General features: G+C 39.7%; 1 protein-coding gene across 4 annotated transcripts in view; it reads right to left on the reverse strand.

Annotated features, from left to right (window-relative positions):
* THSD4 (thrombospondin type 1 domain containing 4) overlaps positions 1-15,927 on the reverse strand; it is a 303,076-nt gene that overhangs the window by 225,862 nt on the left and 61,287 nt on the right. For all 4 annotated transcript variants that reach the window (XM_035336261.1, XM_035336260.1, XM_035336259.1 and 1 more), the window contains one exon: positions 9,152-9,581. In XM_035336261.1, the coding sequence (XP_035192152.1) occupies positions 9,152-9,581 (430 nt within the window). The remainder of the gene's footprint in view (positions 1-9,151; positions 9,582-15,927) is intronic.

Here is a 15,927-nt window from a genome sequence, read left to right on the forward strand (position 1 = left end):
AAATGTACAGTTATGACATCTAGGGTGATTCTGGTAAATCCATTGAAAGTATGTATTTTTTTACTTTATTTTTTTTTTAAAGACGACCCACCTTTCTTTTTCTGGAACGTTTGTCTTCCACACAAAGTGAACAGTTGTAGAGCACCATACACATAGCGTACACTTGGCTCCTGCAACCTCTTAATCACTTGTGACAGAAAGTGCAGTATTATTCGTATGTTAGTTTTCTTGTTTCCATCAAAAATCACATCCACAGTTTCTGATACAAGACATTCTTAATCTGTTTCACTACTTCTGCAATGTATTTTGTATTTTTCCCCAATTCATATGTCTCAAAAAAAAGTGCCATTTTAAACTAGTAGATACATTTATCATATCTTATAATGCTTTGGTACTGCTACAGCTGGTAGCACTGTCTGTTTACTTATGAGTTCATCCAACTTTAACCATTCAGGCTAAAATTTTCCACTCCTGGTATCTGTCTTAATCTCATTTATTATTTTTTTTTGACTGAAGCATTTCATCCAAGAATGAGTCTAAAGGAAAACAAGAGGGGATAAGTGTTTTATTTTTTTTCCCATGCTTCAAATAGTCTGATTTTTATTTTTTTTCCCCAAAATGTAAGTGCCTGTCTCCTTTTAATGAGTGAAATGGAGTCAGCCAGGAAAGTGCTTTTTGTCAAGAACGCATCTTCTGCCTTTTATATGGAAATTTATCCAAATATAGCCAAGCCACAAGCTTTTGAAAAAAAATACTGATAATCACATTTTGCACATGCGCAGTAAAAACTTGTTGAAGTTTCACAGCTAATGTACTGGAACAGTCTGTTTACAAGAGGCATAATCCAACGGAGATTCACAGAGCCCGATCGGTTTTCCAGCAATTACTGGTACTTGCTCCTGAGGTCTGTTCTGGGGGCAGGCACTAGGAACGAGCACAGGACATGTCTCTCCTCTGTTTTCAAGAGTGACCTTGATCCTGTCGCAGGCACCATGGACGATGCAAAGAAGTGGCCTAATACAAAAACCTGTCCCTAGAATGTATGGATTACCTTGCAAAAAATGACTAAAACTTTGGATTGGGATTCAAGAAATGACAGCGGATGAGCAAATTGGCCAGAGAAGTGAAACCAGAAGAAACTGGAGAGAAGGCAGGGAACCTAAGCAAAAAGGAGTGGGATTGTAGGCAGAAGAAATGGGGAGATGAGATGGAAAATATCAGACGAGGCACTAAGAAAGTGAAAACTGACTGCTGCTGCTATAAGGTAAGGAGCACAGATGGACTGTACTTGGAAGAACAGCTGCAACACCTGTGTTAAGGAAAAAAAAAAAAAAAAAAAAAAAAAAACACCTGAACACCATGACAAAGCATTTTCATTGCCCTGTAGTACTAGTAAAGGATGAACTCCTCCCACTGGCTCAGCTGCAACGACCCGATCAGTCCTGTGAATACTGACCTATCATGGGGCAGAATTCTGGTTTTAAAGGCTTCTTCCTTTTTGATTTGAAACTATGAAGTTCCATACAGTACACGAAAGGACATTAAAAGAATGCTTAACCTCAACTTAGAAGACACAAAATTGCCCTTGCAAATTACTATATATTTTTTTTAAATTTTTATTTTTTTTGTGCCTATGAGGCCCATTCTCATCTGTATGATTACACTGTTTTTCCATATGACCTCTGAGTCATTCATTCATTTTGCAGGATCAACTTACTCCAGGGATGAAACAGGAATGTTGAGTTCAAAGTTACTTATGTAATTACTGTCTCATTAACTATAGAACCCAGTAGGTATACAATGGATGTGCACAATAAGGATGGTCTGCAGCTTCCGGAAGCAGGCACTCTGCCTCTTTGGGGAAAAAGTTCACCTATGGTGCAATTTGCTTAGTCCAATCTTTTTTCAGTTTGTGAATAACTAGGTACTTTCCAAGACAATGACTATGCTTGCTATCTTTAGCAAATGATAATGCAACCAAAACTACAGAAAAAGAAAACAGTACATTGCTTGGCTAGGACGTTATTGCAGCTAAAAACAGAAGACAGCTGGCAGGGAGGGGCACAGGCTATTTCCCTGGCCTCTGCCCACCACAGATCACCCATTGCCTCACTAACACTGCAGGGACAGATAAAAGAAATATGAGACTGGCTTTTCCACAACTATAAGTCAATAGTTGGAAGATAACAGCCTTACCAATCTATCACTAGAAATAAACTCTGTTTCGTTAATTAAACTTGCATATCTTGCATAACATGTGCAATACAGCGCCTGGAAAGGTGTTATTTCTTGACAAACACATAGCACACTTGACAAAGTACTTTGACAAAGTACTAGCAAAGCAGAGACAGAGCATCACTACTTGATTTTTATGTATTTAAGTATCACCACTGCTTTAATTATTTCTGGGTTTTGCGCTGTTCTGTATGCAGTTATCTCTTCATATGGGGAAGAAAAAAATATTTAACTCTTTTGAGCACCACAGAGCATGTAGTGCCAAGTTCCTATTTTCAGCACTTTTGAGGGAGAGGGTTGGTACTACCATCCTCCAACACAGCTACTTCCTTGTCAGGCAAGGGAACACCTTCTTGCTAGTTGTAATCTTATGTTTGTTTCCTAACTTTCTACATGAGTTTTGGTTGCAAATTCAGAGTCCTAATTAAAAAAAAAATAAAAAAAAAAATGCTAGAAACAGCATTGCTGATGGACCACCTTCTTCAGCAACCTTAGCTTAATTTTGGCAGCTTCTCCTGTATTTCCTTCTTCCTCCACTCACCTCAGTCAGTTTCCTGCCATTATGTAATTCGTGTTCTTGAAAATGCATAGTACGTTACTATCATTAGTACTTAAATAATCCAGTAAAAATAACAGAAAAAAATTGCTCCTTTCATGTACTAAAGAAGATAGTGTCTTCCGATAGGAGGTGCTTTCTATGCCTGTAATTAAAGGGAATAGTTAACTAATGTTCATAAAGGCAACATTTAAAAAAACACTTATTTTGAAAATTAATTCAAGGGATTTCCCTTCAACAAAATTTGTAGACATCTGCAGTTTTCCCTGCTTCTAAAACCTGTATGCAATTAAACTAACGTACGAATAAAAAGCAAAATTCTACCTGAATTATAGGAGCATTGAATAATTATGCACCAGAATTTCAGACAAACACTTTTGACAATATCACTTGACACCAACAAGCAAAGTCAGGCTGGAATGCCATAAAATATCTCCTGCAACACTTGTCCATATTGATAAAAAACAACTACTCAAATTTACAGTACTCTGTTAAACCACTTTACAGATACATCAGGAATGCAACCCGCTGAATTTAGATGGTTGAAATTCCAAACTCCCAATTTTCACTGATTAGTTTCCTCTTCAAAACCTGGCACAGAGGTTTGAGCAATGGCAAGGCAACGCACCACTCAGTCACTCCACAGTAATGTTTCACTGTTCACAGATATTAGAAAAAAATTTCCAAATCTCTCCACAGTATTTTTAAATGCTAATGCTGCTATCCACACAACTGATGAAGCGATTGGATACCGTGGATCTTTTCCCCTCTTCCTCTCCTCTGTGATATATGCATCCCATTCACTCTTTTTCAGAATTAAAAAAAAAAAGTGACATCTTAGATAATTCCAATTGTCAAATCAAACCACCCACTCCTAGACTGCTGAACAGTTAGGAAACAAATGATACACATTTTGTTTTTAATTTTGAGACAGTTATATGAATTAACGTTTTTATATCATGCTATTACTGGACATAAACGAGGGTCTGAATCTTCAGCAGTCCTTAGACATATCCTGCATCATCCAACTTCAAACAGTACAGAGATGTCTCAAATACTTTATTTATATGTTACTGAATTGTCTTTGGAGAAAGATAAAATCTCATGATTTCTGTATGATGAGGTTATCATGAGAATATTACAGATCCTACTGATCATTTCTCCCTGGCCCGGAGAGTACAGGCTATGCCTGTAGCCACATATACATTAGCACATTTTTATGTGGCACCTAGCTTTTTAAGTCCATGTTTTCACGGTTCTTTGCACAACAGGGTATTAGAGCATGACCCTTGGACTCCTAGACGCTAGATTAGTTTAAAACAACTTAGAAGATTATCTTCCAAGTAACTGAATTTTAATTAAAAATCATAAGCCCCTGGCCATAAAAATATATATATATAAATTCTATGATTTTTGCCATGTTACATACATTTAAATAGATTATTAAGTAATTAACCTAGTAATAATTACTTGATGTAAAAGAGTTGACTTTGTGTACACAGCAAGCTTGTGGAATAAAACTGTTACAGAAAGCTTCTGAAATTACACCAACCTATTTTTCCTCATGATTTAAGTCATCCACTTTCACATAATTTAGTCAAATCCTAATAAGTACATCATAATACTTTTTTTCCTACTGCAGTCTTCAGCTGTTGAAGGGAGTTTCATAAAGTACAGAGAGATGCAGAAAAAACAACTGTGGTCCAAGAGCTCCATCAACGTCTCTATGCAACTCTCTTGAACACTAGGGACAACTGACCAAACTAAGTAGGATGTTTTACAAGCGGTACCTCTGTGCCACTGTGTGGTAAGGTGAGTCTATCAGTGATAATGCATTCTGTGGTAATATTGATGAAGTTCTGCTGCAAATATCAACACTCAAAGAAATGTCAGTACAACCCAAAGCAATGTAAACCCACGTAAGCTTTTAGTAAGTTTCCCATACAGCCACAGAATGTCAGAGTACCAAACGTACACACAATCCCACATTGTTTGAAGGGAAAATTCCTGACATAAAATCAAGGTTGTTTCCTCAGGAAGAGATAAGTCATCACAACCCGGCTTTTCCACTTATGTCAAACACCTACTCTACACAAATATCAAAAAGAGAATAAGCAAACCACACAGTAGCTCTTTGGGAATAAAAAGGGGCTTTTCAGTTGAAAAAAAAAGTTACCTTAAAAATACATAGCCACCTACTTGTCATTTTCTCAGTAACTGAGCATCCCAACTACATTCAAGAACGCACACTTTATTGTGGCTTTTGTGAAAAGGCCTTCAGGGAATTACATCTTCTGTTAAGCACAAAATTAAACATTTCCACTTACACCTCTGTTAAAAATTGAAACATGGGAAATACTTCAATGGAAATGTATGGATGTAGTGGAAAACATCAAAAATTCTTGGGCAGAATGCCAACAAGCTGGTGACTCAGCCTGAGATCCCACACGGTAAGGGAACCTGCCAATGCCTACCTATGTGGTTAGGTGACAGAGCATGTCAGTTTTAAATGGACCCAACACCATCCTGTGGAACATTTCGTTCCTATTTGATTAGAATAAATTAGAATTCTGCATCAAAAAAGCCTTCCACTGGAAAGTTGGACTGACTCATACCAGTCAAAATTAGCATCATCATCATTAATATTCTGTAGGCACTGAAATGAATGGAACAATTGGCCCTGAGCCTCTTACCTAACCTCAGCTTGGTCTTCCATATGTTTTGCCTTGTTTTTTTTGCAAATTCATACAAAAGCAAAAATATAAACTTTATCAAGAACATACCTCAGTCAATAGCTAAAGACAATTTAGGCTGTATGTGCATTTTGTGTGGCTCTGCATGGTGAAACTTGTATATGAATTCCTCTGACTAGTTTTCCCATGCTTTTTGCTGCATTGTGATTGAATCACAGAACAGTCACCATCTTACAAGTTCCATAAGCAGAGCATGTATTTGGTCACGGTTACATGTGCCTGCAGGCCGAACCGCATGGGCACAACCGGGGAAGCGAGGATTGCAGAACAAGGAAGGGAGCGAGCTGTTGGGCAACCAGGGCCCTCCTGCCTGCACTTCCTCCAAGGACTGAGTGTTAAATATCCTTACCCATAAGCCACAACTCACTGTGTGTCTTACAAAAATTATATTAAATTAGATAAAATTGACTTTTTAAAGGGTTACTCTGCCTTACCAAATTCACACTGCGCAAGCAGGCTTGAACATCCAGAGCCCTGGAAGTTGCCTTGTGAACACTCCTCAAGCAACCCTCAGCCTGAAGTTAATTTACAAACACGCTCACACATTCAGCTACTCACAAAGAGCCGGCGACTTGGCAGTGCTTGTGAGACTCAGTAACAAAAAGGGTTCAGTAAATAAATGTTCCATTTCAGTTGTTTCCTCTGTTCTGGTGACAAAACGCAAACAAGTTGGCATTCAAACTCTACTTTACTCACGCGCCCATGTAATTCTCTTTCCTCTAATGCAGGGGGAAGTAACAAAGATTTACATCGATCCTTCATTTTGGAGGAATTTAAGACTACACTGGGAGAATCTTCCTGCATTACAAGCAGCCTATGGTCTCAGGAAGACCCGACAGTACTGCCCCTTTGTAAGGGACAGATGCTTGTTGCTTGTTTCCCGCCTGAAGAGGTGCCAGGCAGCTGTGCATTCGGACATGGGCATGCACAAAGCATGGATGAGAGGCGCTGAGGAGAGGAAGCTACTGGTACAACGAGAAAATGGGTTTAATGAAACTGCCAAACCACTTGAGCAAATATAAGCACTTCCTAGGTTCTCTCTAACCAGAATGCCTAAGGTTAACTTTTATGAACCGAGCTGTCAGTCATGTAAAATGAGTTCAGCTATTAATGAAAAAAACAATAAATGTACAATAATGAGGAAATGACCTAATGGACCAAGGCACATTGACTTAATTTGTTATTAATTAACTGCCCTTAGGAGAAACTGTAGAAGGAGTGGCTAAACACCAGGATAACTTAACAGATTATTTTCCTCTCCATAAACGAGATTTTCTGCTTTTCTATGCTCCGGAAAGAATTAAAAAAGAAAAAGTATTTAAAAAAAGAGAGAGAGACTGTTCTCTGCATGCTGTCAAGGCCTCTGGTACATGTCACTGCTGATAAATTAAATTAAAACCCATGTGCAGAAGCATTTAATCAGGAAGAACAAGCAAACAAGATGAAACACTATCAGCCTTGTCTTGCTTTCATCCTGGCATTTATAGCTAAAACTGTTCTTAGCAACTTCTTTTTTATAGTTATATTAATTACCACATTCTAGAGAGAAAAATAGCCTCCAAAGCAGTCGTGGCTTCTCTGAGGGGAATAGAAATTCCATTAAATAAAAACCATCACTATGTAGAGTTCCATGCCTAGGAGGAGCTACATCATCTACAATTTCTCTTTTTTAAAACTCCCAGGTAACATTAACAACTTCTTTATAACTGCATGTATACATGCCACTGTGGCAAAGATGAAGCAACAGAATGCTCACCTATTTGGTTTCCAGAACTAACGTGAAAATATTTTTACTTATGTTTGCCCACTACCAACAAAAAATCCGGAATGGCCAGACCACTCATCATACTGAACAGCACTTCTTGTCACCGTCTAATTCACAAGCTCCCAGCCCCCATCTCTTCATCCTGCTTGTCATTCTCAACCAGTTTTCTCTACAAACCTTCCTTATCCACCACCTAGGCCACCTGGGATTATCTGGAATTACTTCTTTCTTCCAGTTCATTTCTAATTTCCTCACCTATCAGCTATTGCTCTCTGAAGATATCTTTCCCGGAAACCTTTTTGTTATATTGCCCCACTTTTTGCCTGGATGCAGGAAGGGACGGAATAGATATGGATTAACACAAGGAGATGCAATATATTGGAAAGGAACGTGGATCCCAAAGGCTTATCACATGGTGGTAAAATCCCCTGGAGAGTAATTCAAAGCAATACACAAGTGTTGGGTACTATCATAATGAAAGGTTTACTAGAGAAAAGCAGAGTTCACGTGTTGGCCACTGAAAGGTTTGTGTATCACTTTTAAATGCAAGTGAGCAAATTCAGCACTGCTGACTTACCAAGTTAACGCCCCCTAAGCAAGTTTATTTCCCTTTCCCTTGAAATAAAAATAAGAAAAAAAAAATCCAAACAGCAATGTGTAACGGGGACTATACTCAGAGGCTCAAAGCAACTCTTTCATGCTTTCCCTTTCAGAAAGACGCACTAAACCAACTTTCTTGACATTGGGTCTCTTCAATCAACTTCTCTAGGCTCCATCAATGGACTTTATTCATAAATAAAGCAAACGCAATAACCACTAGACTACCAGGCAAGGCATTCATCTGACTTGCTTAAGTTAGTTTTTTGTTATCCTGACCGTATGTTCTGTTGCTACATCTCCGCTGTGCAGCCTTCCACAACAGGATTTCAAACAGGCAGAAGAATCACACGTTCACTCAGACATACGTGGCCTGATGTGTCAGCACGCTGAGCACGCCTGAGCACCCTGCTTTTAATAATCACAGAGCAGCTTCTCGACGTTGGCGACATGACCTTGCATTCGTGGCCCCAGTAAGACACAAATATTAAGATGAGATACTTTAGGAAATACTTAAGTGACACAGCCAGAAACAGAGTATTTTAGCACGGTAGAAATTGCTTGTGTGGAGAAATACTAAAACCTCACTAGCTTCCCACATACAATGGGAGACTGCCCCAGAGCATAGAGCTACACCCAGCCAAACATTTTTGAACGAAGCAGTAACACACTAAGTTTTATTTTAAAATTAACGCAGAACAGATTTTCTCTCCAATAAGCTAGGAGGCCAAAATCAAAGCACTGAGTTTGGATGCTAATAAAAGCAGCATCTGCTCCAGAATGCACACGGCACCATGGAAAGATACTAAAGTGATCAAAGCTACCAGGTACTGGCTCTAATGCTATTTAGATCCTAAGTAGCCCTCCCAGAATTATATCCTTATCTTAGGGGACTGAGAAGTAGGAAGCCTTCGTAATATGGTATATTCCAAGGCCATTTTTTTCGTTTCTTGCATGGAAAAAAAAGTTCAACGTTTCTGTGACTTGGTTTCTCTGTCTATCAAATAAGAATTACACACACTGCTAGATTTAGTAACTGCTTTAAATCCTTCAAGGTATGTTTTTAGATAACTACTATATTACACATCTACTTCTAGTATTCACCGAGACACTTTTAAAGTACATGAAAAATACTCAAAAAATTAAAAACCAGTGCTCAGCTTAACTTCTTGACTATATGAACATTTAGCACATTAGGGAAAACCAACAGCTGTCCAGAATTAAATATAAGAAATCCAGACTTACATTTGTGTTGCAGAGTTTATATTGCTTGTAGGTGCCAATGCATACAATAGCTGCAGCCCTTTGAGGCTGGGGCTGACCCTGGACTGCCTGGTGGGATGCGGACCCATGATGGCTCGAGTCACTGCTATGAAAAAAGTTTTGAGAGACTGGAAATGAAGATGACTGATAAACTGAGGGTCCCAGGACTTGGTGTCCAGCTTGAGGCCCACCTTCTTCTTGATAAAGATTCCCATGTTGAAGTGAAGGGCTAGCTGACTGGCTGTAAGAGTTCATGAGACTTGGACTTTGATGAAATGCATGGTTCCTCGATGACTGTCGCTGCCTCCGAAGTTTCTGTGGCTGCTGACCAGTATCAGTTTGTAAAGGCAAAATGTATGGCACTTTCCCATATCCATACTTTCCTGGACCAATAGGATTTCTGTTTCTGCCTCTAAAAACAGGGAAAGAGAGAAAACAGTTACTGAATTAATAAGTGAATGAGCTATTGGATACTTACATAACTTGCTATTTGTCTAAGTTACTCAGTGCAAAGCAACAGTGGGGTGGTAACGTTGGCATTCTTTTAATCTGTAGGACTCTCCTTTAAAATGGAAATTCTGAGAATCAAAGCCGTATTCCTGAAATTCATAACCATGTTTCTGAGGAGCTTGAGATACATAGCAGCAGGGAATCCCTACTGTGGATTTGGGTAATGACAGAGGAACATTTGAATGCAGTATGGCAAAGATCATTAAACACTTTCTATCCATTTAAAAGGTCTCCTGTGGTTCTGCATCATTTGCTACTCAAATATAAACAGAGAAAAAGGATGGGGAAGATCAAAATATTACTAAAACATATCTGGAAAGGATGACAAATACAGGAAAATATTCTTATTATGGTACAGAGCTTATTTTTTCCTCCCTCTTTGGCCAGCAAATTTAAATTTTACTTTTTTTGTTTTTGTTTTCTTTAAAGATACACAAGGTATGGATTAGCAACACATTTAATAATTCATGACCTGCCAATTTATGTTTTCAAGATAAAAGCCCACCTTTCATGGTACATTACTAAAACATTATATAGAAGTTTGACAGAAACAGAAGTTTGAGGCCTGCTCTCTTGAACACTAATCTCCTCTCCACTTACTGAAGACCGCATGTTTTGGGCCATATTAAGCATGCATAAAACCACATAAGAGAAGTATAGGAAGCCATGGGGTAAAGAAAAACTGAAGGCACGAGAGCTGTATTCTAGGAGAGCGTGTCTCCCAGGAGATGTCCTCATCTGCTGTCCTCAACGCTGAGGTCGCTCCCCTGCCTGACACGTTGTACAAGGCACAGCTTGACAACAGCTTGAGAGTTTGCTCACCAGCACCCAGGACTCAGGGAGTTTCATTCACTGCTAATGGATAGTGATGGACAAACTCAGGCATGGGACTTGAAACCAGCATCACACAGCGATGCTGTCTGGCCACCTCTGGGCACAGAGCTCAGAGCTAGCCAGGAGGTGCTCGCTGGAAAGTAGCTCCGTCTCCCACACACCCACAAACGCAGTGGACTCAGTCTAGAAACTCCCCTCCAAATTACAAATGAAATAAGTAATGGCATCTGGGTCATAGTATTGAAGAGGATTAATCCTGGAATTTTATCTGCAAGCAACAGGCCCACTTGCACTTGTTTTCCTTGCCATCCTGTGCAGCTCAACGTCCCACCAGGTCTTATTCTACTGCAGCAGTCTGAAGAAAAAAAATCACAAAAATATTTCTCCCAGTTGAGAGCAATCTGTGAATACAGCTGTTCTGGTTAACCTTTGCAGCTCAGGGAGGGAGACACACTTTAGAAAAGGTCATTTGCCTTCTGTCCATAAAATATATTTATATACTTTAATATATATAAAATAATGGACTTGAACTGCAGTGAAAAACAGAGGTGATAAACTGACATTCTTATTTTCTACAAACTGCGACATTACAGGTATCATACAGCTACCAGATCAAAGACTTTTCGTTGGGTTTGTTTTTTTCTTGTGTTTGTTTTCCTCCTCAGTCTTACATTCTCCCCAGACTCTTGTTCCATGGAAACCGTGGAAGTCCTTTACTTAACATTCTAGCTTTGGGGCCACGTGGGGCTTTTAATCAATCTTCCTGGCTCAAGGATGTGTGAACAAGAGTGTTGATTTACCCTGGCAGATAAGCGGCCAGCGCTCTCAAGCTGTTTATACCAGTTAATCTGCTCTGTGACCGTGGTGGTCATTGCTGAGGTGGGTTTTTGGTGGTTACAGTAGAGAAAAGCAGTACGAGGGTTTCTGGTATTAAGGGAGGGAAAAATTAGCTTCCCGTAAGGAGACAGGAGAGGAAATATAAAGAAATTATGAATGGCAATTAGTTCAGCAGATGAGACTAAAAACATCTGGATTTAAATGAGCACAGTTTTGTGTGCATGTTGTTTGTTGGTGTATTTGTAAATGGCCAAATCAATTGGCTTCTCCTACGTTGCTGCCATTTCTCATTTTTATCATAACCAAGCAAGAGTAAAATCAAGTTTTTGTTTTGTTTTGTTTTTTAAAGTCCTCCTTTCTTCAGATTTTTGTCACTCTGGAAAAACTTCGGTATTACAGTTCTTGCAATGCACCTGAGATTTTGGAGCAAAGTGGTTCATCTTGGAAAAGAGGTTCAAGTCCTTATTCCCAGTGGCCCCAGTCTCTAAGGAGTCTGACCAACAGCAGTTTTCTCGCCAAGCCGACCACACCAAATCTGAAGGGTCCAAGATCCAACATTCAGCAGCTCCTGGCACGGAGGAAGGCAACATTTCATTGCAGGGAGCACAGACTACGTGGGCTGCTGTTCCAAAGCACACGATGGCCTGCCTCATGCCAGTGTCCTGGCAGGGACAGACAGAGGCTGCCAGGCCTGTTGCAATTAGCTCTTGAAATTTACAATCTAGTAAGGTTGCTTGCATGTTGCATTGGTAGGGGGAGAAAGCTGAGAATAACAGCGATAAGCCATTTGCAGACCAGTAAAAGGGTAGGAATATATGCTTCTGTCTCAGCCTTCTAAATGCCAAATTTATTGCAGCAACAAACACTAGAATCTCCCACGGAGGAACAGCTGGACAAGTCTGACCTGCCTGGAGGAAGAGCTGCCTGGTGATCTTGGAGAGGTCAAGCAAGAGGTCAGAAATGAGACTGATGTTTGACCGTTCACCTCCAGTTCAGGGTCATGACTAAAAACTGAAAAGAACTGAAGGATATGTAAGAAATCACAGGAAAACTAGGAATCCCCAGCCCAGATTAGGACAATGAAATGCACAAATCCCAGTCTTAAATATAGCATAAATATTATATGAAAGACAGGCCCATTGTTGAGGGCACGAAGTGTCCAAAAGCTGCTGGAATCTCATCAAATTATTTGCAGAAACCAGGAAAAAATGATTTTGAAGGAAGACATTTTCTTGTAAAATGGTTGATTGCTGCAACCACCATTCAACAACAGCTTCTAAGAAGTGAAAGCAGTAACAACATTCTTACTGTTAGTTACTATTTCATCTTGACTACTTCTTCTACACTGTAACCAGGAAAAGGTGTTGAAGTCCCCACTGATGAAGAAATGAGGCACCATTTCTGGTACCTAAAGATGCCAGCACCCTTACGATGACATGACTGGTTGCATCAAGGCTCACCCAGGGAGAGTCCTCTCCTTTGCCTCTTCCCCATAACCCAACTACAACTGCAGAGTACTGCCGAATACAAGTTTCATTCTGCTCAGGTGGTGCAGTAATTATGGTCTGGAATTTTCATTGGAACACCCTTCCTATGAAATGGAAGGTTAACTGCTTGTAGCTGGGAATTTCACATTTCTTTCAACATACAAACTGCTGGAAACAAAGTGGAATACTCAATGTCTAATTATTAACATTTTTATTAGTGTTTATGCACTCATTCAAACCAGTATTGCCTAGATGGAAACTATTCTTAGCTCTGTCTGTTTTGCCTTAAAGCACCTTTCCTTCCCACTTGGCAACATCCGTTAAAATTAGGAATGTAGTTTGTTGCAATGTAATTAAGAAGATTGTAAAAATAGCTTGGTGGTAATTAGCTTTTATATTTCTCAGGGTAGAAACTTCATAATCAGAACTGAACTAACCTTGTTGTCACTGTTTGATTTATGCTAATTCAAACCAGCTCTGATATGCTGGTGGGAGATGGAGGTAGGCGAAGCCCTGATGGCTCTTTGGGAGTTTTCAGTTGACAGCAGGACTTAGACTTATCAATTCCTTCTCATGACCCACATTATTCACTTCTCCTCAAAACATGGTTTGGAAAGCTCCTCTTTATTGTTCTTTTTTTTTTTTTTCTCCCCTCTCTTTTTTTTTCCCCCATTTTTTTAATTCTTTAAAACAAACAAGCAAACCAAGCAACCAACCATCATCACAACTCAGGTAAGAGCTGGGCTGCATTCTCATTTACTGCAACAAGTAAAGGAAGAAAAAAGAATCAGCAAGTAACAGCACCCCCTAAACCTCGTGTCTTATCCAGTCCTAAGCTAGAGTGGCATTTTAAAGCCGAAGACTATGCATACCTAGCTATGCTAAAAACCAACAGACTCATCTTTCTTAGCGTAACAATGGTTAAGAAGAGCACGAGTAAGATGTTGAGGATGTATTGCCACAGAAGCGAAGTTTAACTACAGCCAACGTCTCCCAGGCAAACACTGAAAACCCAGTGCGAGCAAGATGTGAGCTTTAAACAACTCTGACAAAGCTTTTGCTATAGAAAACCAGAGGGGGAAAATGCCACCAAGAACAGAGTTATCATCTAAAGGTAAATTATTGCTTTAGAGAAAATATATGTTGAAAAGCAAGTAACAGCACAAAGTGTTTCATGTCAGACCATAGCCAGTAGACATCTCTGATCTATTGTGTTCATCTCGAGGAGAGGCATAACAGCTGTTTAGTGCCGATCTGGCAATCTTGTCAGGCATAATTCCCACATACACACACACCTCCCTGATAGTTCAGACAAATCTGTTTAGCACTTTGAAAAACAAAGTGATGAGCACCTTTAAACTTAAGCCAACCTAAATAGATTCTTGATTTCAAAAACACATTTGCCCGGACAAGTACAAGAAATCAGTCTTTGAGCTGCTAGTGTAAGGACTGTAGCAAATATGTTAAAATAAGTATTATTGGCTAGTATTCTTATTGGTCTCATTATCTGCAATTTCTCTCGTGTTAGGGACAAGTCAGCTGAGAATACCAAGAACTCTTACAGCACGTTTTGAGCAACAAAAAGGGAATTTGTTGCAGTAGCTTTTCCTAACTGTAGCCCCACACATACATGTCCCTCAACAGGCAAATAAATGCATTATCATTGCCTCAGAGCTTATGAACTAAGAACAATGCTTTGAACCTCAAGTGTTCTTGAGGTTCACTAAGAATGAAGTACTTCCTGAGCTGGTGGGAGGGTTATTTATATTGACAGAAACCCTCTTTGAACCAAGGATACATAACATCTTTAAAATACACAAGTCACATTACGGATTTCCTAGGCTTTTACCTGCTCTCGGAAGTGCTCTTCACAACGCCACTCTCATACATATCTTTTTCATTCTTCCCCTTTTTTCATCATTTCATTTCTCCTTATACTTCTCCCATAGTTCTCCAAACAGAGGTTCCCTGGCTCACTTCCATCTGAAGCATAACTTGATTTCTTTCTCCTCTGATGTCAGACAAAGTAAGGAATGCATTTTGCATGAGCTTTGCAGCCAATCCTTCAACTTATCTCTCTATCAGAATACTTCTCTTGTAAATGAAGAACTGCAAGGTTGAACATTAGCAAACATCTTGTTGACACCACGGAAGACTTGTCCTATGGTTGAAATGATGTCTAAAAAGAACCCAAAGAAACTGCTAATTCCCTCCCTTTCTAGCTACCAACCTTTCACTCAGTTTTTCAGGGAACAACATAATAATAATTTTCTCAGGACTTCCGCCCCCTAAGGCAATTCCCCTGAGCCACCAGTTTCACCAGGCCTGAGGAGGAAAAACTGCACACCAACCACAGACTTTGTGGTGTTTCATTTTTCCAGATTTACTCATTGCTACTGAAAGACAATATTCTGTAAACCATGACAGACAATTCCCTTGCCTGGATGCCCAGCCACAACCACCACCATTAAGCTACAGCAGCTCATCACAGCGCATTCAGATAGATGAGAAACACACTTGGCACCTTCTTTATTTTTGTTGAGACTCTGGTCAAGATTTTTGGTTCAGCCAACTGCACACACAGCCTGATGCTGCTCTGGGAGCCTAGGGAGCCCATGCTTTGGGCTCTTTCTTCTTCTCACCTGGGGATTAAGCATCTTCTTATAATCTGATCTCTGAACTGCTCCGATGACACAGCCATCAAGCCACAGCTAGCACCTACTCGGGCTGAGTTGAGTGCTCATCTATCTTCAGAAACAGTGCCCAGAATGGGCACAAGGAAAGTGGGAGTAAACAGACCTAAAAGAATGTGTACAAATAAGACTTACAGCTTTTTTCCCCAAACAATACTCCACATTATGAACCACTGCAAATGTCTTTTACGTTATTCTGATTTGTGCTTTTGATTGTGCAATTCTTTTTCATTTTCTGCTTGTAAATGAAATATTCCAAAATCCCTGATTCCCACTAGAAATTCAGTCCTAAAGGAGCTCAACCCCTTCAGAGCCTTATCAAAGCCTTACATTTCAGTTCCTACTACCCTGAGTGATTTTAAAAGGACCGTTGGCATGCTTAAATCAGTAGGTCAAA

The sequence above is a fragment of the Oxyura jamaicensis genome, chromosome 10 (assembly GCF_011077185.1).
Source record: "Oxyura jamaicensis isolate SHBP4307 breed ruddy duck chromosome 10, BPBGC_Ojam_1.0, whole genome shotgun sequence".
In the NCBI taxonomy this organism is placed as follows: Eukaryota; Metazoa; Chordata; class Aves; order Anseriformes; family Anatidae; genus Oxyura; species Oxyura jamaicensis.